At 42.5% G+C, this 19,679-nt stretch overlaps 4 protein-coding genes across 4 annotated transcripts; all 4 read left to right on the forward strand.

The window, feature by feature from the left end:
• Positions 1-4,511: 4,511 nt before the first annotated feature.
• On the forward strand, positions 4,512-10,423 carry HO133_006925 (uncharacterized protein; the record flags this gene model as incomplete). The annotated part of the gene is made up of 4 exons (XM_037297821.1): positions 4,512-5,821; positions 5,894-8,784; positions 8,847-9,296; positions 9,354-10,423. 4 exons carry the CDS (start codon positions 4,512-4,514, stop codon positions 10,421-10,423), a joined length of 5,721 nt encoding a protein of 1,906 aa, XP_037146844.1.
• Positions 10,424-12,739: 2,316 nt separating this feature from the next.
• On the forward strand, positions 12,740-13,688 carry HO133_006926 (uncharacterized protein; the record flags this gene model as incomplete). Its single annotated transcript, XM_037297822.1, has 2 exons — positions 12,740-12,811; positions 12,864-13,688. 2 exons carry the CDS (start codon positions 12,740-12,742, stop codon positions 13,686-13,688), a joined length of 897 nt encoding a protein of 298 aa, XP_037146845.1.
• An 877-nt stretch (positions 13,689-14,565) lies between these two features.
• On the forward strand, positions 14,566-16,252 carry HO133_006927 (uncharacterized protein; the record flags this gene model as incomplete). Its single annotated transcript, XM_037297823.1, has 2 exons — positions 14,566-14,965; positions 14,988-16,252. The coding sequence occupies 2 exons, from the start codon at positions 14,566-14,568 to the stop codon at positions 16,250-16,252; spliced, it is 1,665 nt and encodes a 554-aa protein (XP_037146846.1).
• Positions 16,253-16,301: 49 nt separating this feature from the next.
• HO133_006928 (uncharacterized protein) lies at positions 16,302-17,662 on the forward strand (the record flags this gene model as incomplete). Its single annotated transcript, XM_037297824.1, is given in 2 exon segments — positions 16,302-17,584; positions 17,599-17,662. The coding sequence occupies 2 exon segments, from the start codon at positions 16,302-16,304 to the stop codon at positions 17,660-17,662; spliced, it is 1,347 nt and encodes a 448-aa protein (XP_037146847.1).
• Positions 17,663-19,679: the final 2,017 nt, after the last annotated feature.

Raw genomic sequence — 19,679 nt, forward strand, 5'->3', positions numbered from 1 at the left:
AGATAATATGTTAATTAGTGGTATAAATCCTATAATATCTTCTATCGTAGTAAAATTTTTCGAATAATAAAATAGTTATAGATATTAAACGATTTTAATTCATTTAAATATATATCGTTTCGAAGTAATAATTTAATATAGAACTATAAAGAGTATATAATATAAGATCTTAAAGAGTTAAGTCGTATTCTTAACGATAATAATCTTATTATCGCTTAATTTCTCCGTAATATTCTTTATATTTATCTATTATAGTTTCTTCTCTTACTCTTTAATATAGTAGAAATAATAAACTAAGTTATAGTAGTATTCTCCGCTTATTAAGTAATAATTTAATATAGAATTATAGAGAGTATATAACGTGGGATCTTAAAGAGTTAAGTTATATTCTTAGTATTAAGAGCTTTATTATCGCTTAGTTTCTTTATAGTATTCTTTATAGTATTCTTTATAGTATTCTCCGTATTTATCTATTATAATTTCTTCTTTTACTTCTTAATATAGTAGAGATAATAGACTAAATTATAATAATATTCTTCGCTTATTAAATAATAATTTAATATAGAATTATAGAGAGTATATAATATGAGATCTTAAAGAGCTAAGCTATATTCTTAGTACTAGAAGCTTTATTATTACTTAATTTCTCCGTAATATTCTTTATAGTATTCTCCGTAGTATTCTCCGTATTTATCTATTATAGTTTCTTCTCTTATTTCTTAATATAGTAGAAATAATAGACTAAATTATAGTAATATTCTTCGCTTACTAAGTAATAATTTAATATGAGATCTTAGAGAGCTAAGCCGTATTCTTAGTGCTAAGAATTTTATTATTACTTAATTTCTTCGTAATATTCTCTATAGTATTCTTCGTAGTATTCTTTATATTTATCTATTATAGTTTCTTCTCTTACTTCTTTTTTTATAGAGTATTAGATTAAGTAACTAGCTAAGTAATTAATTAAGTAAATAATTAAGTAATTAGCTAATAATCTAATTAAGTAAATTACTAAGCTAATAAAGTAGATAGTATTAATTAAGTAATTAAAAAATATAATTAAAATAGAATAATAAAGAATAAATTAAAAAGAAAGACGTATTTTAAGAGATAGTATTGCTAGGTTAAAAGATATTATCGCTAGTTTAAGAGAAGTATATAGAGAAGAATAATAACTATAAATTCGTTTAGACTCCTTTTAAGAATTTTCTAATACGTTTATAAGTAGTAGTAAATAGCTATTAAGCTCGCTTATAGCCTCGATTATTAGTAATAATAAATTCGTTAAGAGATAATTTAGAGATGTTAGTAGGGGCTCTAAGAGGCGAGTAAAAGAGATATATATATCTAAAGTATTTAGTAATATATCGAGAATGAATATATTTATATTAATAAATTAATTAGTAAATTAATAGAATAGTAAAAGAAGAATAGTTATATAAATAGATGAAAGGATTATTATTCGATCTTGAACGCGTCTAGTATAACTATTATAACTATTATATTTAAATATCTATTTAATTTATTAATAGTAGATTAAACTTTATAATTTTTATATCGTTAGAAAGCGTAAATTAAGCTTTATAATTTACGAAATTATAAAGTAATAATATTCGTAGAAAGCTGATTATTCTAGAGTATAAAACTTCTATATATAAATTTTTAATAAGAAAGCTTAGAAGGGCTAGCGGGCTAACTTAGTCGATTTAACTAAAGAGCATAGTAATCTTAAATTGATAATTAACTATATATATAAATTCAAGATTTTCAAGCTTAGCTCTATCTTATTCTTTTATATATACTAATAATAATGTTATAAGAGAAGAATCTACTATAATAATTATAGTTAATTAAGCCTCTATAGAAGAAATATCGAACGATATATATTTAAATAAATTAAAATTATTCGATATCTTACTCTAATAGCTATTTTATTATTTGAAAGATTTCACTACGATAGAAGATAATGTGAGATTCATATTACTAATTAATATGTTATCTTCATTTCTTTCTAATATTTTAATACTCTTTCTCTATTTTTTATAGATAATTATTATGAATTAATTCTCTATACTTAATATACCTTTCTAATAAGATCTTAGCGCGCCTCTCTTCGTATATATATATTTATATATAGGTTAAAAACGTATAGTAAGCGATTAGAGTTCGATTTAACTTAGGGCTAGGGCTAAAATTCGATTTAACTTAGAAAAATTCAACTCTATAAATTTAATTCATAGGCCTTTACTTATAATTATTAATTAAATTAATCGATATATTATTAAATTTTCTATTTTCTATTTTTTCGATTTAATATAAATATTAGCGTAATATTCTTTTTCTCTATAATTATAATATTTTATACTATTTAGATAAGACTTATTATTCTTAAATTTATTCTTAAACTTATAATCTTAAAATTATTTATCTCTTAAATTAAAGTCGTTTTATCTTCGCGATAATTGCGATTTTTTATATTAAGAATATTAATTTTCTCGTTATTAGCTCTCTTATAGATTAGAAATACTACTTACTTTATATTCTCTAAAAAATCTTTACTTTCTATTATTATTCTTTAATAAAATTATAAACGTTAAAAGCTTATTTTATTTAATTAATATAATTTAAATATTAGCTAATTAATAGCGAAGATTTATATAAAGCTTTATAAATAAGTAATATATTTATTAATTCTTAGTATAAAGATTTATTTAGACTTTTAATAATTGAAGATAATTATTAAATTAATATATAGTTTAATTTTATCTTTAATTAATATTTATATATACTTAAATAATATTAAATTCGCGATTTACTAAGTCTTTAATTTAATTTAATAAAAAATTAATAAACTTCTACTATATATAATTATAATTTAGAAATCTATTCTTCTTATTAATTTATAATTTTTTCTAATTATTATTAAAAAATTAATAAGCTTAAAGAATCTTATTCTTTTTAATAAGAAAGTTTTTCGAGGTTAGATGAAACGCTTTATTTATCTCTTATATTAAAGCTTAATATTCTTAAATACTCTTCTTATAATAGATTAATAATCTCTCTAATTAAATTATTTTTCGAGATTATTAAACGATATTATTATATTCGAGACTAATATTATTTATAATTCTCTTTATTTCTAAAGTTATTAATAATCTTAATCTATTATTATCGCTATTATAACTATAATCTATAAGCGTTTTATCTTATTTAAATAAAATAATCTTTACTTTTAAAGATTAAAGGCGATATTCTTATATAAATATATCTTAATAACGAGTAATATACTCTACTTTATTATTTAGAGTATAAATAAATTTATTAATCTATTTATTAATATCTTACTTTTTATTTAAGATACTTTCTTAACTATAGATAATAGTATTATTATTATTACTACTACTCGATTTCTTTATTAAATTATTATCTATAGCTAATAAAAAGATCTCTTTATTTAAATTTATAATACGCTCTAATATATTTAATTATATTATAATAATATTTTAATTCGATATTATATTAATTAATAATAATCTATTTTATAAATATTAAGACTATACTCTAATAGTAATTATTATATTAATTTTAAATTACTATCTTTAAAAAGAGTTAAAGAATTAGAATTATTAAACTTAAAGAGTTTTAGAGTTATATAATAATATAAAATTAGAAAGATAGATATATTCATATATCGATTTAATAATAAAACCAATTTTTAAGAAAGTAAAGAAAACTTAAGAGGAATTACTTACTTAAGCTTATTCGCTAAGACTTCGCTAAAACTTCGCTAAGCGTATATTAGACGTATATAAACTAAATAATTTAAGATTCTCTCACTTAGAACTCTTAAGTCTCTTTTCTAATATATATATACTAATTATATAAATTTAATAAGAGATAGACATTTTAATATTACGTTAAATTTATCGAATTTTAAAGCGTATAAATAAGAGTAATATATAAATAAAAGTAAAAACGAGTAGCTCGAGTTAAAGTTCTAAAAATAATTAAATAGAATATAATTAAGATAATTTGAATAGAATATAATTAAGATAATAAATAACGCTATTTAAAAGAATAAAGATAAGAGTAAGAATAAAGATAAGAAGTAATAAGACTAGGGTAAAGAGTAATAATATTATATTCTAATATCTCTAGTTAAAATCGATACGTCTAAGATAGAGCTCTATATTAGATATATATAGTCGAGTAATATAGAATTAGACTCTTAATGCTGCTAAGACTTTAGTATAGCTTTATTTTTTTATTTGAGACCTATAATAACGATAGCAGTGTCATTGAATAAATTCGCGGAGAGATTCCTATGCCACACGAATTTGGGTGTGTGATGTGAAAGATCTCCGGTGCCAAGCATTCCAGACGGTTTTGAATACAGGCCGAGGCGGAACATCAGCTCCGTAGCCTTGCTCTCGAATATCTTCATCTTTCGCTCTCCGTCTTCTCCATTCTATGCTCCATAGCTGAGCATTAGACTAACAATATCACAAAGGATGACAGATCCTCTATCCGTCTCCGCTAGTATCTCTGGCCTGATTACCCTCGCTGATATAGTCTTTCGTCGGACCTTCAAGTACGTGAAAGCTGTCAAAAAAGCATCGGAAGAGATATCAGCCTTGTCTGCGGAGATAGGCGCCCTCTACGGAATCCTCAGCAATCTGCAACTGGTCTCTCGTCAGCTTGAAGACGAGACATTCGAATCAACTACACGGGTACATCACATCCACTCATGCTATCAAACGCTAGAACATGTGAAATCTATTTTGGATAGAGATGACACATCTTCGCTAGGCGATCAGCGACTAGAGACCCTCAAGAGAAAGTTAAGATGGCCATTTACATCTTCAGAGGTGAAAGACCTAATCTCAGAAGTTGAGCGTCACAAGACAACATTGGGGCTAGCATTGAACGTTGACTGTATGTCCGGTCTCCTCAAGGCGCTATCCAGACAAGACCAATTTCTCGATACAATTGAGGGAATGAGGACCGAGCTCAAGGAGAGACACGAAGCTGAAACGCGCATCGCCATCAACAAAGAGAGACAAGAAATCTTGAAATCTTTTGCGAAGGTCGATTCTCGCAGCAATCACGACATGAGCCGAAAGCTGCGGAGCCCTGGCACAGGTCTTTGGTTGACAGAAGGTCAAGAATTCAGACAATGGTGGGAAACCAAAAACGCCAGACTTTGGTTCTACGGAATTCCAGGCGCGGGCAAGACCGTTTTGGCCTCCTCTGTGATCGAGGAAGCCTTGCGAATGAGCAGCCCCAGCATCGCAATTGCCTTTTTTTACTGCGACTACAAAGATTCAGCCAAGCAAGACTTGTCGAACATACTAGGTTCATTGGCTCAGCAGTTCGCTAAGCAGGACGAAGAGAGCTTTGCGAAGCTTCGAGATTTCTACGAGACTCATAATCCAGAGCATCAAGCGAATTTTAGGTATGACTCTGAAGTTCTGTGGAGTCTTGTAAGGGAAGTGGCGTTAGCCTTCGATTGTGCTATGATCATTGTCGACGGGCTTGACGAATGTGGGACGAATGCGCCCGTAGTGGTTGACTCTCTTACCGCCCTCAATGATGGTGAGGATACTACCGTCAAGACAATATTCCTGAGCAGGGACGAGATAGAAATTCGCGAGCGTCTGGAAAATTACACAAAGGTTTCGATTGCCGCCAGGAGTAGCGATCTTAGGCTCTACGTTGGGGCTGAGATTGATCTCAGAACGCGTAAAAAAAGGCTCAGGATCAAGGATCAGTCACTCAAAGAACACATCTTGGAAAGGCTGGTGGAAGGCGCAGAAGGCATGTATGTTCTACATTTCGTTACCCACACATGTTATAGGATGTCGGGATTTTACTGACAGGGCGACTGAGCAAGGTTTCGCTGGGTGACTTGTCAGATGGACTACTTGTGTGAGTTACCGAACGATGCCGCCCGCCGCGTAGCACTAGGATCTTTGCCACCCGACCTGACCTCGACGTATGAGAGGATCTTAGATCGGGTGAACCAAAGTAACCCAGAAACGCAGAAGCTTGTTCGAAGGGCGTTACGTTGGATTACATATGTTGACACAACATACGACTTCACCACCGAAGGTTTGTGTGAAGCCGTATCTATTGACTTCGGCAGCACAAGGCGGAATTCTCGGGCTATACCTGACTTGTTCGAGATCTTGTACTGGTGCAGCAGCCTTGTACGAAAATCGGCGAACGGTAGAACGCTGGAGTTAGCTCACTTTACGGTCCAGGAATTCCTCTGGCAAATTGATCCCAGACGAGGTATTTCATTTGGGGCGTATCGAATCGATCCTAAAAGCGACAAGCTCATACTTGCAAAGGTGTGCCTTACATACCTGAACTTTGAAGACTTCGACCAAGGCGGTCCGTTTAGCCAGCATGTAGTGGATCGTCGTTTTCATGAGTACCCGTTTCGATACTATGCTATTGACGGATGGCATCACGTTGCTCGCAAGAACTTGGATGACCCTGAACTTTTTCGACTGGTGCAGAAGCTGTTCAGCCCCTCTAAACCGAATACATTAGTCTCATGGATGCACGATATGACTGCCAAACATCCTGCACGGGTGTCTCAATATAAGGAAACACCGAGTATCATCAGCTCTATGTTTGCTGAAGCAACCGCGCTGCATTACGCCGCCATGTACGGCCTCACCAAATCGTGTAACTGGCTTATCAAGAGTGGATGTGACGTCAACCGAAACACTAGTTCTGGTACACCACTTCACTTCGCGATTCTGAGTCTTGACACTTGGCAATGGAGTTTCAAGAAACCCCTGAAACAATTGGGACGAGGACCAAGGGTTGTTCCGTCCGATGACACCACTGGTGACACTGTTGACCTCCTTCTAGAATGTGGGGCGGATCCAAACTGCTGTTATGATCTGGGCACTGAGAAGCTGTCACCTCTCTTCATGGCCTTGATTACTGGGCGATGGGATCTTGCTGAGAGGCTGCTTGATAGGGGTGGATTACTTGACAGTGGCTGCCTGGACATACTTGAAAACCATGCGCGATCTGAAGATATCTGCAAATTGGTAGAACATACAAGCAACGATAACGTGGTGCGAAAGAACCACAGTCGTTTGCTTAAATTGGCTTTGAGAGCGAAGACCTCGTCCAACGCGACTCGCATAATGCATGAGGATAATGATCTGCCCTGTCAAAACACGCACTACGAGGATGTCTTGCGTACTGCTGCTGAATTTGGGCAAGTGGAGATCGTAACACGCTTACTGGACAATCAGAAGCTTGATGTTGATGCAGCAGATGAAGGTACGGGATTCACAGCCCTTCACCATGCAGCAAGGACCGATCAGCTCGAGGTTGCGCAAATATTGATGGATCGAGGAGCCAATTCGAGCAGACCGGATAGCCGAGGAAGGACCGCATTACATCATTCCGTCCAGGGAAAAGAGGTTCGTTGTCTTCAGTTTCTCTTGCAGCAGGATGCAGATACTAGTCTTCGGGACTTAGAAGGCATGACCGTAGTGCATTTAGCTGCTCAAGGAGGCAACGCTCAAGCACTGAGCATTCTGCTGAGTATGCCGGTCGTTTCAGCATTAACGACTGGTCTCGAAGCGAATGATGGAAGGACGGCTTTCCTCTGCGCTTCAGCGAATGGGTCTAAAGAAGCCATGAGCTTACTTCTCCGGGCCGGCAGTAGCCTTACCGAGACGACTTCAGATGGATGCTCTGCACTACACTATACTGCCAAGTCTGGCAGCTTGGAAGGTGTTAAGTTCCTCATTGGACAGACTATTGATCCATGTGCGGTGACCCTCGATGAGTCGAACGCATTGCATTATGCCATCAGTGGGAACAGCGAAACGCTTCCAGAAATTGTACATGTTCTGCTTGAATACGGTGTGGACTCCCACAAAGCTCGCAATGACGGATTCACACCCCTTCATGATCTCGTGAGGATCATCAGGGAGAGTTCTTTGTCTTCAGATCAACTTGATCACCTTTTTGCTGCTAGCCGAGCACTGCTAAGGAAGCTGCTGGGGAACCCTAGACTCGCCTCAGACCTACGGTTGGGCTCTGAGCTGATATACTTAGCTTGCACACACTCTTTTTGTAGTGCCAATGAGATCGTCTTGGGTCTCCTGGAACTTGGTCTCAACTGTAATATTCCTTCTTCGAACGGTAGAACTGCGCTCATGGCTGCAGCAGGAAGTGGGAATGATGCTCTTTTAAGCACCTTGCTACTCCATCAAGCTGATCCGTGCATCAATGATTCAGGGCTCAACGCAGTTCATTGTGCTTGCTTCAATGATCACAAAAATATTCTTGTTCAATTGAGAGAAACGGGTATAGATTGGAACAGTAAGACAACTGCTACAATCATGGGCTCCCGACGTAAAAATGTCACTGCGCTTCATATCGCCGCCCAATTCAAGGACAGCAGCGTTCTCGAATACTTGCTGAACGAAGATCTCATGTCGAACATTGACGCTTGCACACACCGTGGAGAAACGCCGTTGAGTGTGGCCGTATGGGCACGAGCATCCCGAAACGTGTCTCTTTTGTTGTCGAACAAGGCAGACGCTAGTGTTGTTGATGCGTTTGGAAATAGTGCAATTCATTGGGCTGCGAAAGAGGGTGATGAAGAAGTCATTGTTGAATTCATAGGACATGGTTCAGACTTGGGGCTGGCAAACAGCCTTGGACTGGACCCCGAGTTGGTAGCGAGGAAGTATGGTCACGAGAGCCTTGCAAAGATCATTATGGACTATGTTCATGAACAAAGTGGGTCTTGCGAATCTGCCCAACGGAACTTATGCGAATAATCTAATTCGGTGTTTCCGCAGACGAGGACGCAAACACTCACCCACACAGTCAGAGACCAGGCAAAACCCACGGAGCATTGGAAGCATTGAAGATAGCTATAGATATAGGAGACCTTGAACTTTGCACGCGCCTCGTTAAGAATGGAGTAGATCTCCGATCTGGTTTTAAGTGGTGCATGGGATGCACACCTCTTCTTTACTCTCTCCGTAAAGGACAACATGCCATTTCCAAATACCTGGTCTTTAAAGGAGCCTCAACTGCAGGTAGTGCATGTGAATTTTGTTCAACTCGAGGGTTCACTGCATTCCATTACGCCGCAGCTCGGGGCTCCGTGCAGCTGCTTCGATTGCTACTTGAGAAAGCTCCGAGCGAGATATATGCTAATCACGATCCGATACATTTTCTACACTATGCTGTACTTGAAAACAATACTGAGTGTGTCAAGCTGATGTTAGAGCACGCTAGTCAAGGTATGCACTTATCCTCGTCTCGGCTCCTTTAGTATGGTAACAAGAGCACCGACACAGGAAAAGGAAGAAGCTTTTGCGATGGGCGTGGCACGTTGCAGGAAACTCTTGGTTGGATGATCAACATGCAGGTGCGGGGCGAGCTGCTCCGTTGGTCTTGGTACGCTGCGCGTAGTGGATCGTTTCCCGAATCGCTCTTAACAGCAAAGCCACTACACATCGCCGCAAGCGAGGGAAATTCAGATGTTGTACTGATGTTGTTGGACTACGGAGCGTCTATTGACTGCGTGGACGGGGAATACGCGACACCATTGCATCATGCCGCATCTAATGGCCAGATGGCCATAGTAAGACTCCTCCTTGACTCAGGAGCAAACCTGAACGCCGTGAATACGAGTCTCGAAAGTCCATGCATGACTGCTGCTATCCACAACCAAGTTGATTCAATTCGAGCATTGCTGCAAGGTGGTGCAGACATCCAACTACGAAATCGTTATGGTCAAAACGCTCTACACCTCGCTGCAAGTTCTGGATCAAAGGATGTGCTTGTGTTTCTGCTGAACACAGCGACTGGACACGATCTAGGTGCAGAGGACACACTGGGTATATCATTCTTCGATCAAGCCATGAGTCGCACATCAAGCTTTCCAATGACATTGTTGTTGAACCTGGCGCTCCCGGTCGAAGCCTATGAGTCTCGAACAGGAAACACCTTGAGCACAGCTGTTGGTTGTCGCTCCGCAACTGACGTTAGACAGTTATTACGGCGACTACCGACCGGCCTTCTGCCCAGACTCCTGAACCATCCCGATCTATATTCACGCACACCACTACACACTGCAGCTGCGCTGGCAAAACTTGATAGTATAAACCTGTTGCTTGACGCGGGTGCCCAACTTGAGGTCGAGGGATCCGAGTATGGCACTGCGTTGATGGGGGCCTGCGCGACCGGTCGCCTTGCGGCAGTCAGATTGCTTGTCGCGAGAGGTGCAAAGACATCATATGAGAAAGACGGGCAGTGTTACAGCGCACTTCTTGCTGCGAAACACCACCCGGAGGTTAGAAGGTGGCTAATTGTTGGGAGGTTCTTGGAGGGTCCGAAGCTACTCACGTACAAGGAAGTCGAGTAGAGGAGTTGACGGCATATTATGGTTGGACCCTTCTGCTAGACCTGATTGAAAGTTTGTATACGGTGTGTTGCATGATGCAAGGTAAAGCTTGGTGGATGACATGTTGAGCTCATGAATGTTTGGCAGATTACTTCGTTTCATCTATCTGGAAGCCCGAAATGACATTACATTAGAGGCCGCATACTCTGAGTTTGAAGCAGCCTTCGCTATCACCTTTCTTTTCCTTACAGTATCACAGGACTTAAAAGACTTGTGGGATGTACGGACGGCAAGCCGTGAGCCACCTGATTTGGTTCGAGTGTCCTCGGCAAAACAGCGGAACCCTCACGCAACCTCTTCCCGCTCCTTTTGCACTCGTGTCATGAATTGATCCAGATCATGCACTTTATGCCGTGAGTATATTTCCATCAACAGAACGCGGGAGACAGAAGGGAATGCTTGTCATATGCGTTGCTCCAATGGGTTGTAGATGTGGACCGTGTGTGCCGCGGCTCAACGACGCCGATGATCTGGTCATTTTCCTCCTCAGTATCGAATTCACCGTTTTTGACATCTTCGAGGACTACTGAGTGCGTGTATGGCTCAATATCGACATCATGGTTTCTTGCATTCGGGTTTGGGTTTGCCATGCTTATGCACAAATCAAGGCCACCACGGCACCGCGTAAAGAGTAACCGAGTAAGTTTTAGGCAAGGTATTAGCGTCGCGAAAAAGGAGAAAGAGTCACATCCAAGTTCTTTACTCAAAAGGTGTGCGTGCATGCTATTGAACCCGTTTGCCATCACGTATCTGACACATAGGTTTCCGAGCATCGACTCCTTGTAATCGAAACCGCTCAGGGTGTCTCTGACGCCGAGGCACTGCCCCAGTCACGAAGCCAAGGCGTCGGTGAGCCGGGCGGGGCGCGGGCATCCGTTCGGTTTCCTTGGTCTTCGGTGTTCGGGTCAGGCTGTGCGGGGGAAACTTCACGGCGAGCGGCGAGAGCTGGGCAGGGTGTTCGAGCCTGCCGTGATTGAGCTAGCGGGTGTGATTTGAGCGATGATTATGGCAATTCGGAGGCCGTGGGTCACGATCTGAAGTCGGCGGTGACTGTATATGTGTTTTGGGGGGGGTGTTTCTAGGTAGGTGCGGTGACCCGGTGATAATTTCTTGCTAAAGGCTAGTTTTGACTCGTGGAGGGGACACGACTATGTTGGTGCTGGTGGTTGTGGTTGGCTTGCTGTTCGAGCTCTTTGTTCAGGATTGGAAGCTCGAGTATGTGGGCTACTTGGGCGAGATGGAGAGAGGAGAGAATAGCGAAGGCGAGGTTGGACGTGTGGAACTATGTTGGGTGGTATATTTCAGGCTCGCGCCATCTCCATAGACGATAACGCCTCAGGAGACATTGAAGATGCTGACATAATGGAGGGTAATAAGGCGTACTAGATACACAGAGTGAGAGGAATGAGAATGATAGATATCAAAGAAGAACTTAGGCGTTTAGAGGCGGAGAAGTATATTAGAGGGGGAAGGACGAAATAAAAACCCCGCTCGCAATAATTAGAGCTAATGTGAATGCCAGCAACAATAACAACAATACAACAACAGCAACAAGTACAAAAATAGCGATAATAGCTATGACGGCCCTCGCGCCATCCGCATCAACTTAGCCGCGTTGTACGTTATGGCTTACCATGGAGTAAGTAAGGGAACTAGAAAGGCACTTTGGGCCCCAGGGGGAGGTGGCTTCAAATGATCATCGAGAGTCGTCCCCCACCTCGTCCATGACAGCAGCGTCATAGTTCAACCTTTCAGATCCAAACAAGTAAGCTCACCTTTATATCAAACTCAAGCTTGGACACCTAAGCTCACATTTGAATTAAACCAACCTCAAATCTGGACACCTAAGCTCACATTTGAATTAGACGAACCTCAAACTTGGGCATCTAAGCTCACAATTCAACTAGGCACTTCACTCTAACTCTCATATCGAGTCGTATTGCCGGCTATCTAAACCCTTTCCCACGGTCCGGCCCCGCCTTCAAAAACTTCAGTTTTCAAAAACATTTCTTGGACTACATGATTCCTCTGTTCTAGCATTGACTGACATATTCCTATCTACTCCTTTGATGACACTGCGCTTCACTCTAATCGCATCAAGTCATACCACCAGATATTCAAAAGGCCCCACCCCCCACCCCCCAGCTTCCGCCTTCAAACTTTCAACTTTCAACAATAAATCTTGGACTACCGATTTCTCTTTTTTATCTCTGACTGACGTTTCCCTACCTACCACTTTGGCGTCACCTCATCCTCTTCACCCACAACTCAATCATCATGACCGAGCCAGAGCCTATGATTGAGGCTATGGGAGATCGCAAAGATGGTGCATACGACGGAAAGAGCACAGTACGACTTCGATTCATCGTCTCTTTCATCATGTGTAATAACACGATTATAGGGTGTCGAGGAAAACGCATTTGAGCACGATCGCACCGATGAGGTTCCAGAGCACCCGCGCATGACCCAGAATAAAGCAACCGGTGAAGGAAAACATCCACAAGATTGTGACGACGGGTCGAAGATGCCCACGGGGTCCGCATCGAAGAAGCGCAAGCGCGAAATTGGATTGCCACGAACACCTACCCCCGGGTATCTTCAGTATAACACAGCCCGCTACGAATTATATGATCCCGAAAGACGCAACACTGGTGCATCCGTCGACGGACCGTTCAAGTCCTTCCGCCAATACGATAATTATACATTGTACTCGAATCCAGGCGTCCAGGAAGCGAAGGATATTCCAGGAAAAGGCGTCCGCCTTGATGATCTGGCAGTCGCTTTGGTTCTTACTCAGTGCGGTCAAAAGACACTGCATGAAAATTGGCCGGCGGAGTTCGATTTGAATGGGATGGTTCGCGCGACGAGAGTGGGTCTTGGTCTCGCCGCGAAAGCCTACCAGTCGGAGGGGGATGTCGACATCGATGGAAACGTGGTGACAAAGGCAGAGGAAGGCTACTATTACCGGTGGTGGCGCGATATACACTGTCTGTGTGGGAAGGAAGGGCTGGAGGCCGGACAGTACAAGATTCGTCCATCCCATGAATATCTTGGGCGTCCAGGTTTCGGATTCAAGATCTCTTCACGAGCCAAAGTTCAGTTGGAGCCTGGCAACCCCAACGATCCCAGCTTGTCGTGCTGTCAAGCCTTCACGACGTCCGTCGAGTCGGGGGCCGCTAAAAAGTCCAAGACCGCTACCGAGACCGAGGCGACCGGGATCGCCTAGGCACACAAGACGCCCAAGACCAAGTGATTCGACCTGATGGCTGAACGTGGTGGATGTGGGACAAAACCATGCGGCGTGGCTGCGACACATCGATAGACTTGAGGCGGATCCTCAAAGATTTTTCTTTTCTTTACTGGATAGAGCGAACGTGATGAGAGCATTCGATATGGCATAGATGTGGTTGACGTGGCGGATGGTCTTGAAAGGCATCCCCGAGGGGAACCTTTTCTCTTAGGATAGTGCAGACATGATATGATGAGAACTTCAAATGAGACACGGTGGCTGAACGTGGTGGGCGTGATGATCTGGAGGCCAATTCGCGTAGCGTGGGTTTGACGCCTTCATAGTCGTGATAACAATCCCTGAAGACTAATGCATCATATCAAGCACAACATTTGCTATCTCTGTTGAAATCGAGATATCAATTCGCGGTGACATATATCATGTACACGATAAAGGGAAATGGGTTAGAATACTATGTCGCTCTAGGCAAGTAATAATATACCGAGGTTGTAGCAGACGAGTAGATGCCGCTACTGGCCTGGAGGATATTGCTGGATACATCAGTCAATTCATGGCAGCATCCGAACCGTCGCGTTGCCTTGAATTTCAAGTTTCGCTAAGCCTGGAGATTTCGGAATATGCGGAAAGTGCTAATCCGAAAAGGGTTTAGCGAGCTTAGCACGAGGCAAGTCGCGTCTTCCACGCGAGTGCACGCATGCCACTTACACACAACCGCTTCAAGTATATACAGCAAGCTGCTTTTCACTTTGATCTGCTTAGGGGCCGTCTCTGCCCATAATCTACCGTACCAATAGCACTCGCTCTGATTGATTCACCCAATTGTCTGTTCTTGCGACGCGTCGCTGGCTCTGACATGGCTGGTAACTCGCTAGACATCAAGGGGGACCTCTGCAACTATCTCCAGGTTATCGACAGTGGCAAATTTGCAACCTCTGGGCCACTGAATGGTGCCAGTAATCCAGGCTTGTTCGTCAAGGGAATCGGAAAAGTTGGGCTTCCACTCTCTGAACGAGACGCTGCAGACCTCAGTCGTGCAAGCCATGAGGCGCCTTTTGGCAAAGGCAGTGAGACCTTTGTTGATCCGACAGTACGCAAGACATTGGAGCTGAACCCTAGCCAATTCGAGCTGCGTAATCCCGCCTGGCCATCGACACTACACGAGGTTGTTGGGAAAGTCGCTCAGGAACTTGGCGTCGTTGATGGCGCTTCCAGTATTCGTGCTGAGTTGCACAAGTTGCTGCTGTATGAACCAGGTGCGTTCTTCAACAAACACAGAGAGTATGCTGCCAACCCTGTCGACATCTGTGATTATACTGAGCACTAGCAGTACCGAAAAAGCCCCAGGGATGTTCGCCACTCTTGTGATCGCACTACCTTCTGAGCATACTGGTGGCCGTGTCATTGTTCAACTCAGAGACGAGGAGCAGACCCTTGAAACGCAGGGTCTATGTGATTTTGGCTGCGCTTACCTTGCCTGGTACGCTGACGTGAATCACTCTGTGTCGAAAGTAGAGTCTGGGTATCGACTCGTCTTGACGTACAACTTGATACACCAAGCATCCGGTTCGAGCCGAGTAGCTTCAATCTTGAGCGATCACAAGCAGAACCTGGACAAGGTCTTGGCACTTTGGAGCAAGCAAGATCGCGAGATCAAGTCTCATTCTGACTATGTCTACGAAAAGATGGTGTACATACTCGAGCATGAGTACTCCGAAGCCAACATCTGTCTCGACCATCTCAAAGGAAAAGATCAACTTCGAACCCGCTACTTGTCGGAAGCTTGTCAAGATCAAGGCTTCTGTCTCTTCTTCGCGCAGTTTGAGTACAGTCAGTCTGGAACTGTCGACGAAAACGAGGATGATCCCGATTGGGCAGATCACCTAAACGATGCGGACTATCATGAATTTCTCAATGAACTTGAATCAAATTGGAAACTCCTGACTGTCTTCCAGTCTGATGGCCAGCAATTAGCAGAGGATATCGATTTGGAAGAAGAAGAAATCCTCGAGAATGCCGACTTCACGGGTATTGAACCGGATGAGGAGGAATGTGATGGCTTGACTGGCAATGAGGGATGCACTGCCACGCATTTCTATCACAGGACTTGCGCTGTGATACTTCCCAGGACTCGCCGTCTTAACTTTGTGTCAGTTGCTAGGGAAATCAATGTTAGAGAGTATATAGCCACGCTTCTAAGTGAGATGCAAGATGAGGCGTTGTCCATTGCGTCACGAGAGGAACTGAAGAAGTTCTGTGAGATGGTTATCGATGCGAAGAAGACGCCGCAAAAGCCGCGAAAAGGATCTGTGGAGGATTCCTACAGCTTCAGTTGGCGTAAGGAAGAATCCGAAATCAAGGGTCTCTCACGTGTTTCTGACGAGGAGCTGGCTTTCGTTGGTGAGGCTACTTTGAGGCTCAATAGGCCAGATCTACTAGAAGAGGTCGCGAGGGTGGCATCGCGAATGCTGCCTATCGACCTCTTTCCGAAGCTGGGTAAAGGTCTCACTGATCGTGATGTAAGCCTTTGGCAGAATGGGTAAATAAATATCACATCCTCTGGTACTTTGCTAACTTCCCGCAAGAATAAAAATGGCGATACTCCGCATTCCCAACATCTCCGAACGTATGAGGGCCGTGGAGCTGTTCATCAGCAGCTACCGAGGGGCTACGGGGAGCACTGCTGCTACTATGCACAACATGCAGGACATTGAGCGTGAAATGGCCATGAGCATGACGGCGACAGAGAGTGAGACGATCGTCGTGACGGCGGCTGATGCTCAGACCCTGATACAATCCTCTAAAGAATATGGCGAAAAGTACACGTTTCAAGTGGTCCTTCCACTGGTCAAGAAACACACCTCTAATATAGAATTCATTGTTGCATTCCTAACAGGGCTTTTTCGAGCCAGCGAGGCCGATAAGCTTCGCCTTGAGATCGTCCAGAACCTCTTCCAAGACATTCTTGGCGATGTGATTTCAGACCTCCAAATTCAGTACCGAGAAGTTGGACACGAACAGCTGCTGAATGAGTACGCTAAACGAAGGCGCTTCGATTACAATGGGCACGTATCTCAGGCCGCAGAAGACCAAAGCCCGAGAGCCATGACCGCAGAGAAACTGGCGAGTCTATTCCACAGCTGTGAAAAGCTGGGTCTCTCTCGTGAAATCGATCAGCTCGCCGATAAAATTATCTCGCACGCTCCCAACGCGAATACCGTGACTTTCGAGGGTGTTCTTCTACCACTAATTAAACAGCTTCCGCCGCCCGTCGAACGAGCATCCAAGATCGCAAACCCTCACAGCTATACGCGTCTCTTTCGCACAGTTCTCTCGTCCTACATCAACACCTACGTCCAACCCGCCCCCAAAAAGCCTACAGGCTTGGAGCGCCAACCTCGTGGCTGTAGCCTCTATTGCGATGACTGTGTAAAACTCGACGCCTTTCTTAATAATCAACAAAGGGCCCAAGTGCACTTCTCGCTCAATGGCAAGCGTCGCGATCACATAGAAGAGCGCTTGAGACAAAGTTATTGCAGCACGGAAACCATAAAGCGTCGGACGCCATACACTCTCGTTGTGAAAAAGACGGGGATGGAGTGGGAGAATGCGATGAAGGAATGGAAGCAGAGATGTGAGGTTGCATGGAAGACTGTTGAGGAGATCGGAATTGAAAAGTTGAGAGGGTTGCTGGGGGAGGGATGGGAGGATGTTGTGGGGCTCGGAGGTATCATGCAGGATGGTAGGGAAGAGAGCGGTGAGAGATGCCCTTTTGGCAATCTGGCGCAGGGGAAGGGAACAAGTGGTGCGGTTGAGACAGGGGCGAACAAGGTAGCGGGGCATGTTGGGCCTGAGATCATTGATCTGGATTGTGAGTAAGGTACAGCAGATTAGGCGGAGGTGACCCAGCTCTCAAGGGCGTTTTGACGAACAATACCATGTTGCTCTTCTAGCCTTTGAGAATCTGTACCGTTTCAGCAGCTTATACACCGTGTTTAAAGCAGGAGATACGCGTTCAGTGCGAGCTATACACATATCGTATCTCTATCGGCAGATGGCTTCTCATTCGAATTCGACTCTTCCAAAGCCATTGTATACCATTGTCCCGCCCGCTCACGCCTGAATATAGACATCTCGCTCCAGGTTTATGCCATAAACACCGGAGTTCTTTTACGCTGGAGTACGAGAAGATGCCTGTTCAGGCCTCTATATAGGCTTGCTATTCGCGACGTGAGACGGCCCAATCATTTATTTACATCCTGTGTGGCCCCTTTTTGTGTATATGACGTTGATGTTTTCAGGAATACGACGTCTTATCAGGCCTCTATTCAGACCTGTAATTCTTGGCATTGAGACGGCCTAATCATTTGTTCATATTCTATGTGTGCTTTGTTTCTGTGTGCCGTATGTGCTTTTCATAAGTGGGACAATCACATAGTATTTGGATTTTTCGGTGGAAATGATGGGTTGTTGTTTCACTTAGCATTACTGGAAAGCTCACATGCTTCAGTAGTCTCCACGTTGCCCTGTACTTTTGGTTTGATGAGCCAACATATTTCCATCCTCAGTCAACCTATAAGTGCTCCATGGTTTTCTCAAATATGAACCCATCTACTTGGTCCCTGTTGCTGACTAAAGCTTCACTGTCCTTCCCCAACGATTGTTGGAAATGGTATGAAGGATTGATTGATTAAGTAGCTATGAGAGTGCTGAGGGAAGGCTACTTATACCCCCTATTTGCCACCTGCGGGGTAGCTACAACACAGGTGCTGCAGCAAATCTCAACAATGATTAGGCTCCACTCTCCGTGTCGAGGTGCTCTATCTACTTCGCTCGGTCTTCAACAGCGCGTAAAAGTCCGGAATTTGGGGGGATTTCTTGAGAACCCTCTCCTTCAGCCCCTCCTGCATGTTCTGCTGGATCTACGTCAACACTTGGTTGCGGAGGAAGCTGATGGAATCGGATGTCACGCCCCAGGATTTCCCCTAATTCGTCACGAGTTTTTTGAAGTGCGCCAAGGTGAAGCAAGTTTACCTATAGTATATATTGAATTTTGAGAGACCCAATATGAATTCGTCTGCGGCTTCAATTTTCAAGCCCTTGATGTAAAGATCTTGCGCTACATCCCAGACTATGGCATGAGTGGAAAGATCCGGTGCTGTTCCATTCTGGCCATCTGCTTGGTAATCGAGCTCCTACATGTTTTGCAGCATCTTGGCAACCGCAGTGTGACACAGTGATCCGATGTATCATGTGTGACGAGCATCATCGTCAATAGTACCCTAGTGAGTCCTCGTCAGTCTGTAATCTTAGGTTTTGCGGCGAATCATGACAAGTCACTTGAACACTAGAATCAAGTTGGGGTTCCAGTCTTTCTTCTGGGCTGACTAGGGCCAGATTCGCCGTTCATGGCAGACATTCTCTGTCGGGCTGGTTTCTTCGTTTCGACGAACACTACTTGCAAAGATATACGTCGAGTGGATAAAAGCAAGGGAGGACTTCGGATGAAATAGGTTTGCAAGAAACAAGGGGCTAAGAGTAAAAAAGGAAAGACATTTTGCTGTTATCAAGACACTGGTGCTATTATCGGTAACCAGCAGCACCACCTGCCAGCCTAGCGAGATAAATTATTCACGTTCAAACGGTGGCCACTTGTCGATTAAGGTATGTCTTTTGTGCATCCCTCATGGCGAACGAAGAACGATACGATGCGAGTTAATTTTTTTTTTCGTAGGACCCCAAATCCATGCCCTGAGGTCGCACAACTCGACCTAGATCCAAACCTATGTTTCAACGTATGAACACTGTATATCATCCAGTGTGTGAATACCTACACTTGTATGGGCCTGTACCTTGTTCAAATGTTGCAAAGGAGACGCTTAGCCTGACCGATAAGCTGTTTACTTGAGGCAGTGCAATTACTTACATCTGGACACAGAAACTCAAGGAGTCAAGTGGGCAATAACGCTC

The sequence above is a fragment of the Letharia lupina genome (genome assembly GCF_014066315.1).
Source record: "Letharia lupina isolate WasteWater1 chromosome Unknown contig_29, whole genome shotgun sequence".
Classification (NCBI taxonomy): Eukaryota; Fungi; Ascomycota; class Lecanoromycetes; order Lecanorales; family Parmeliaceae; genus Letharia; species Letharia lupina.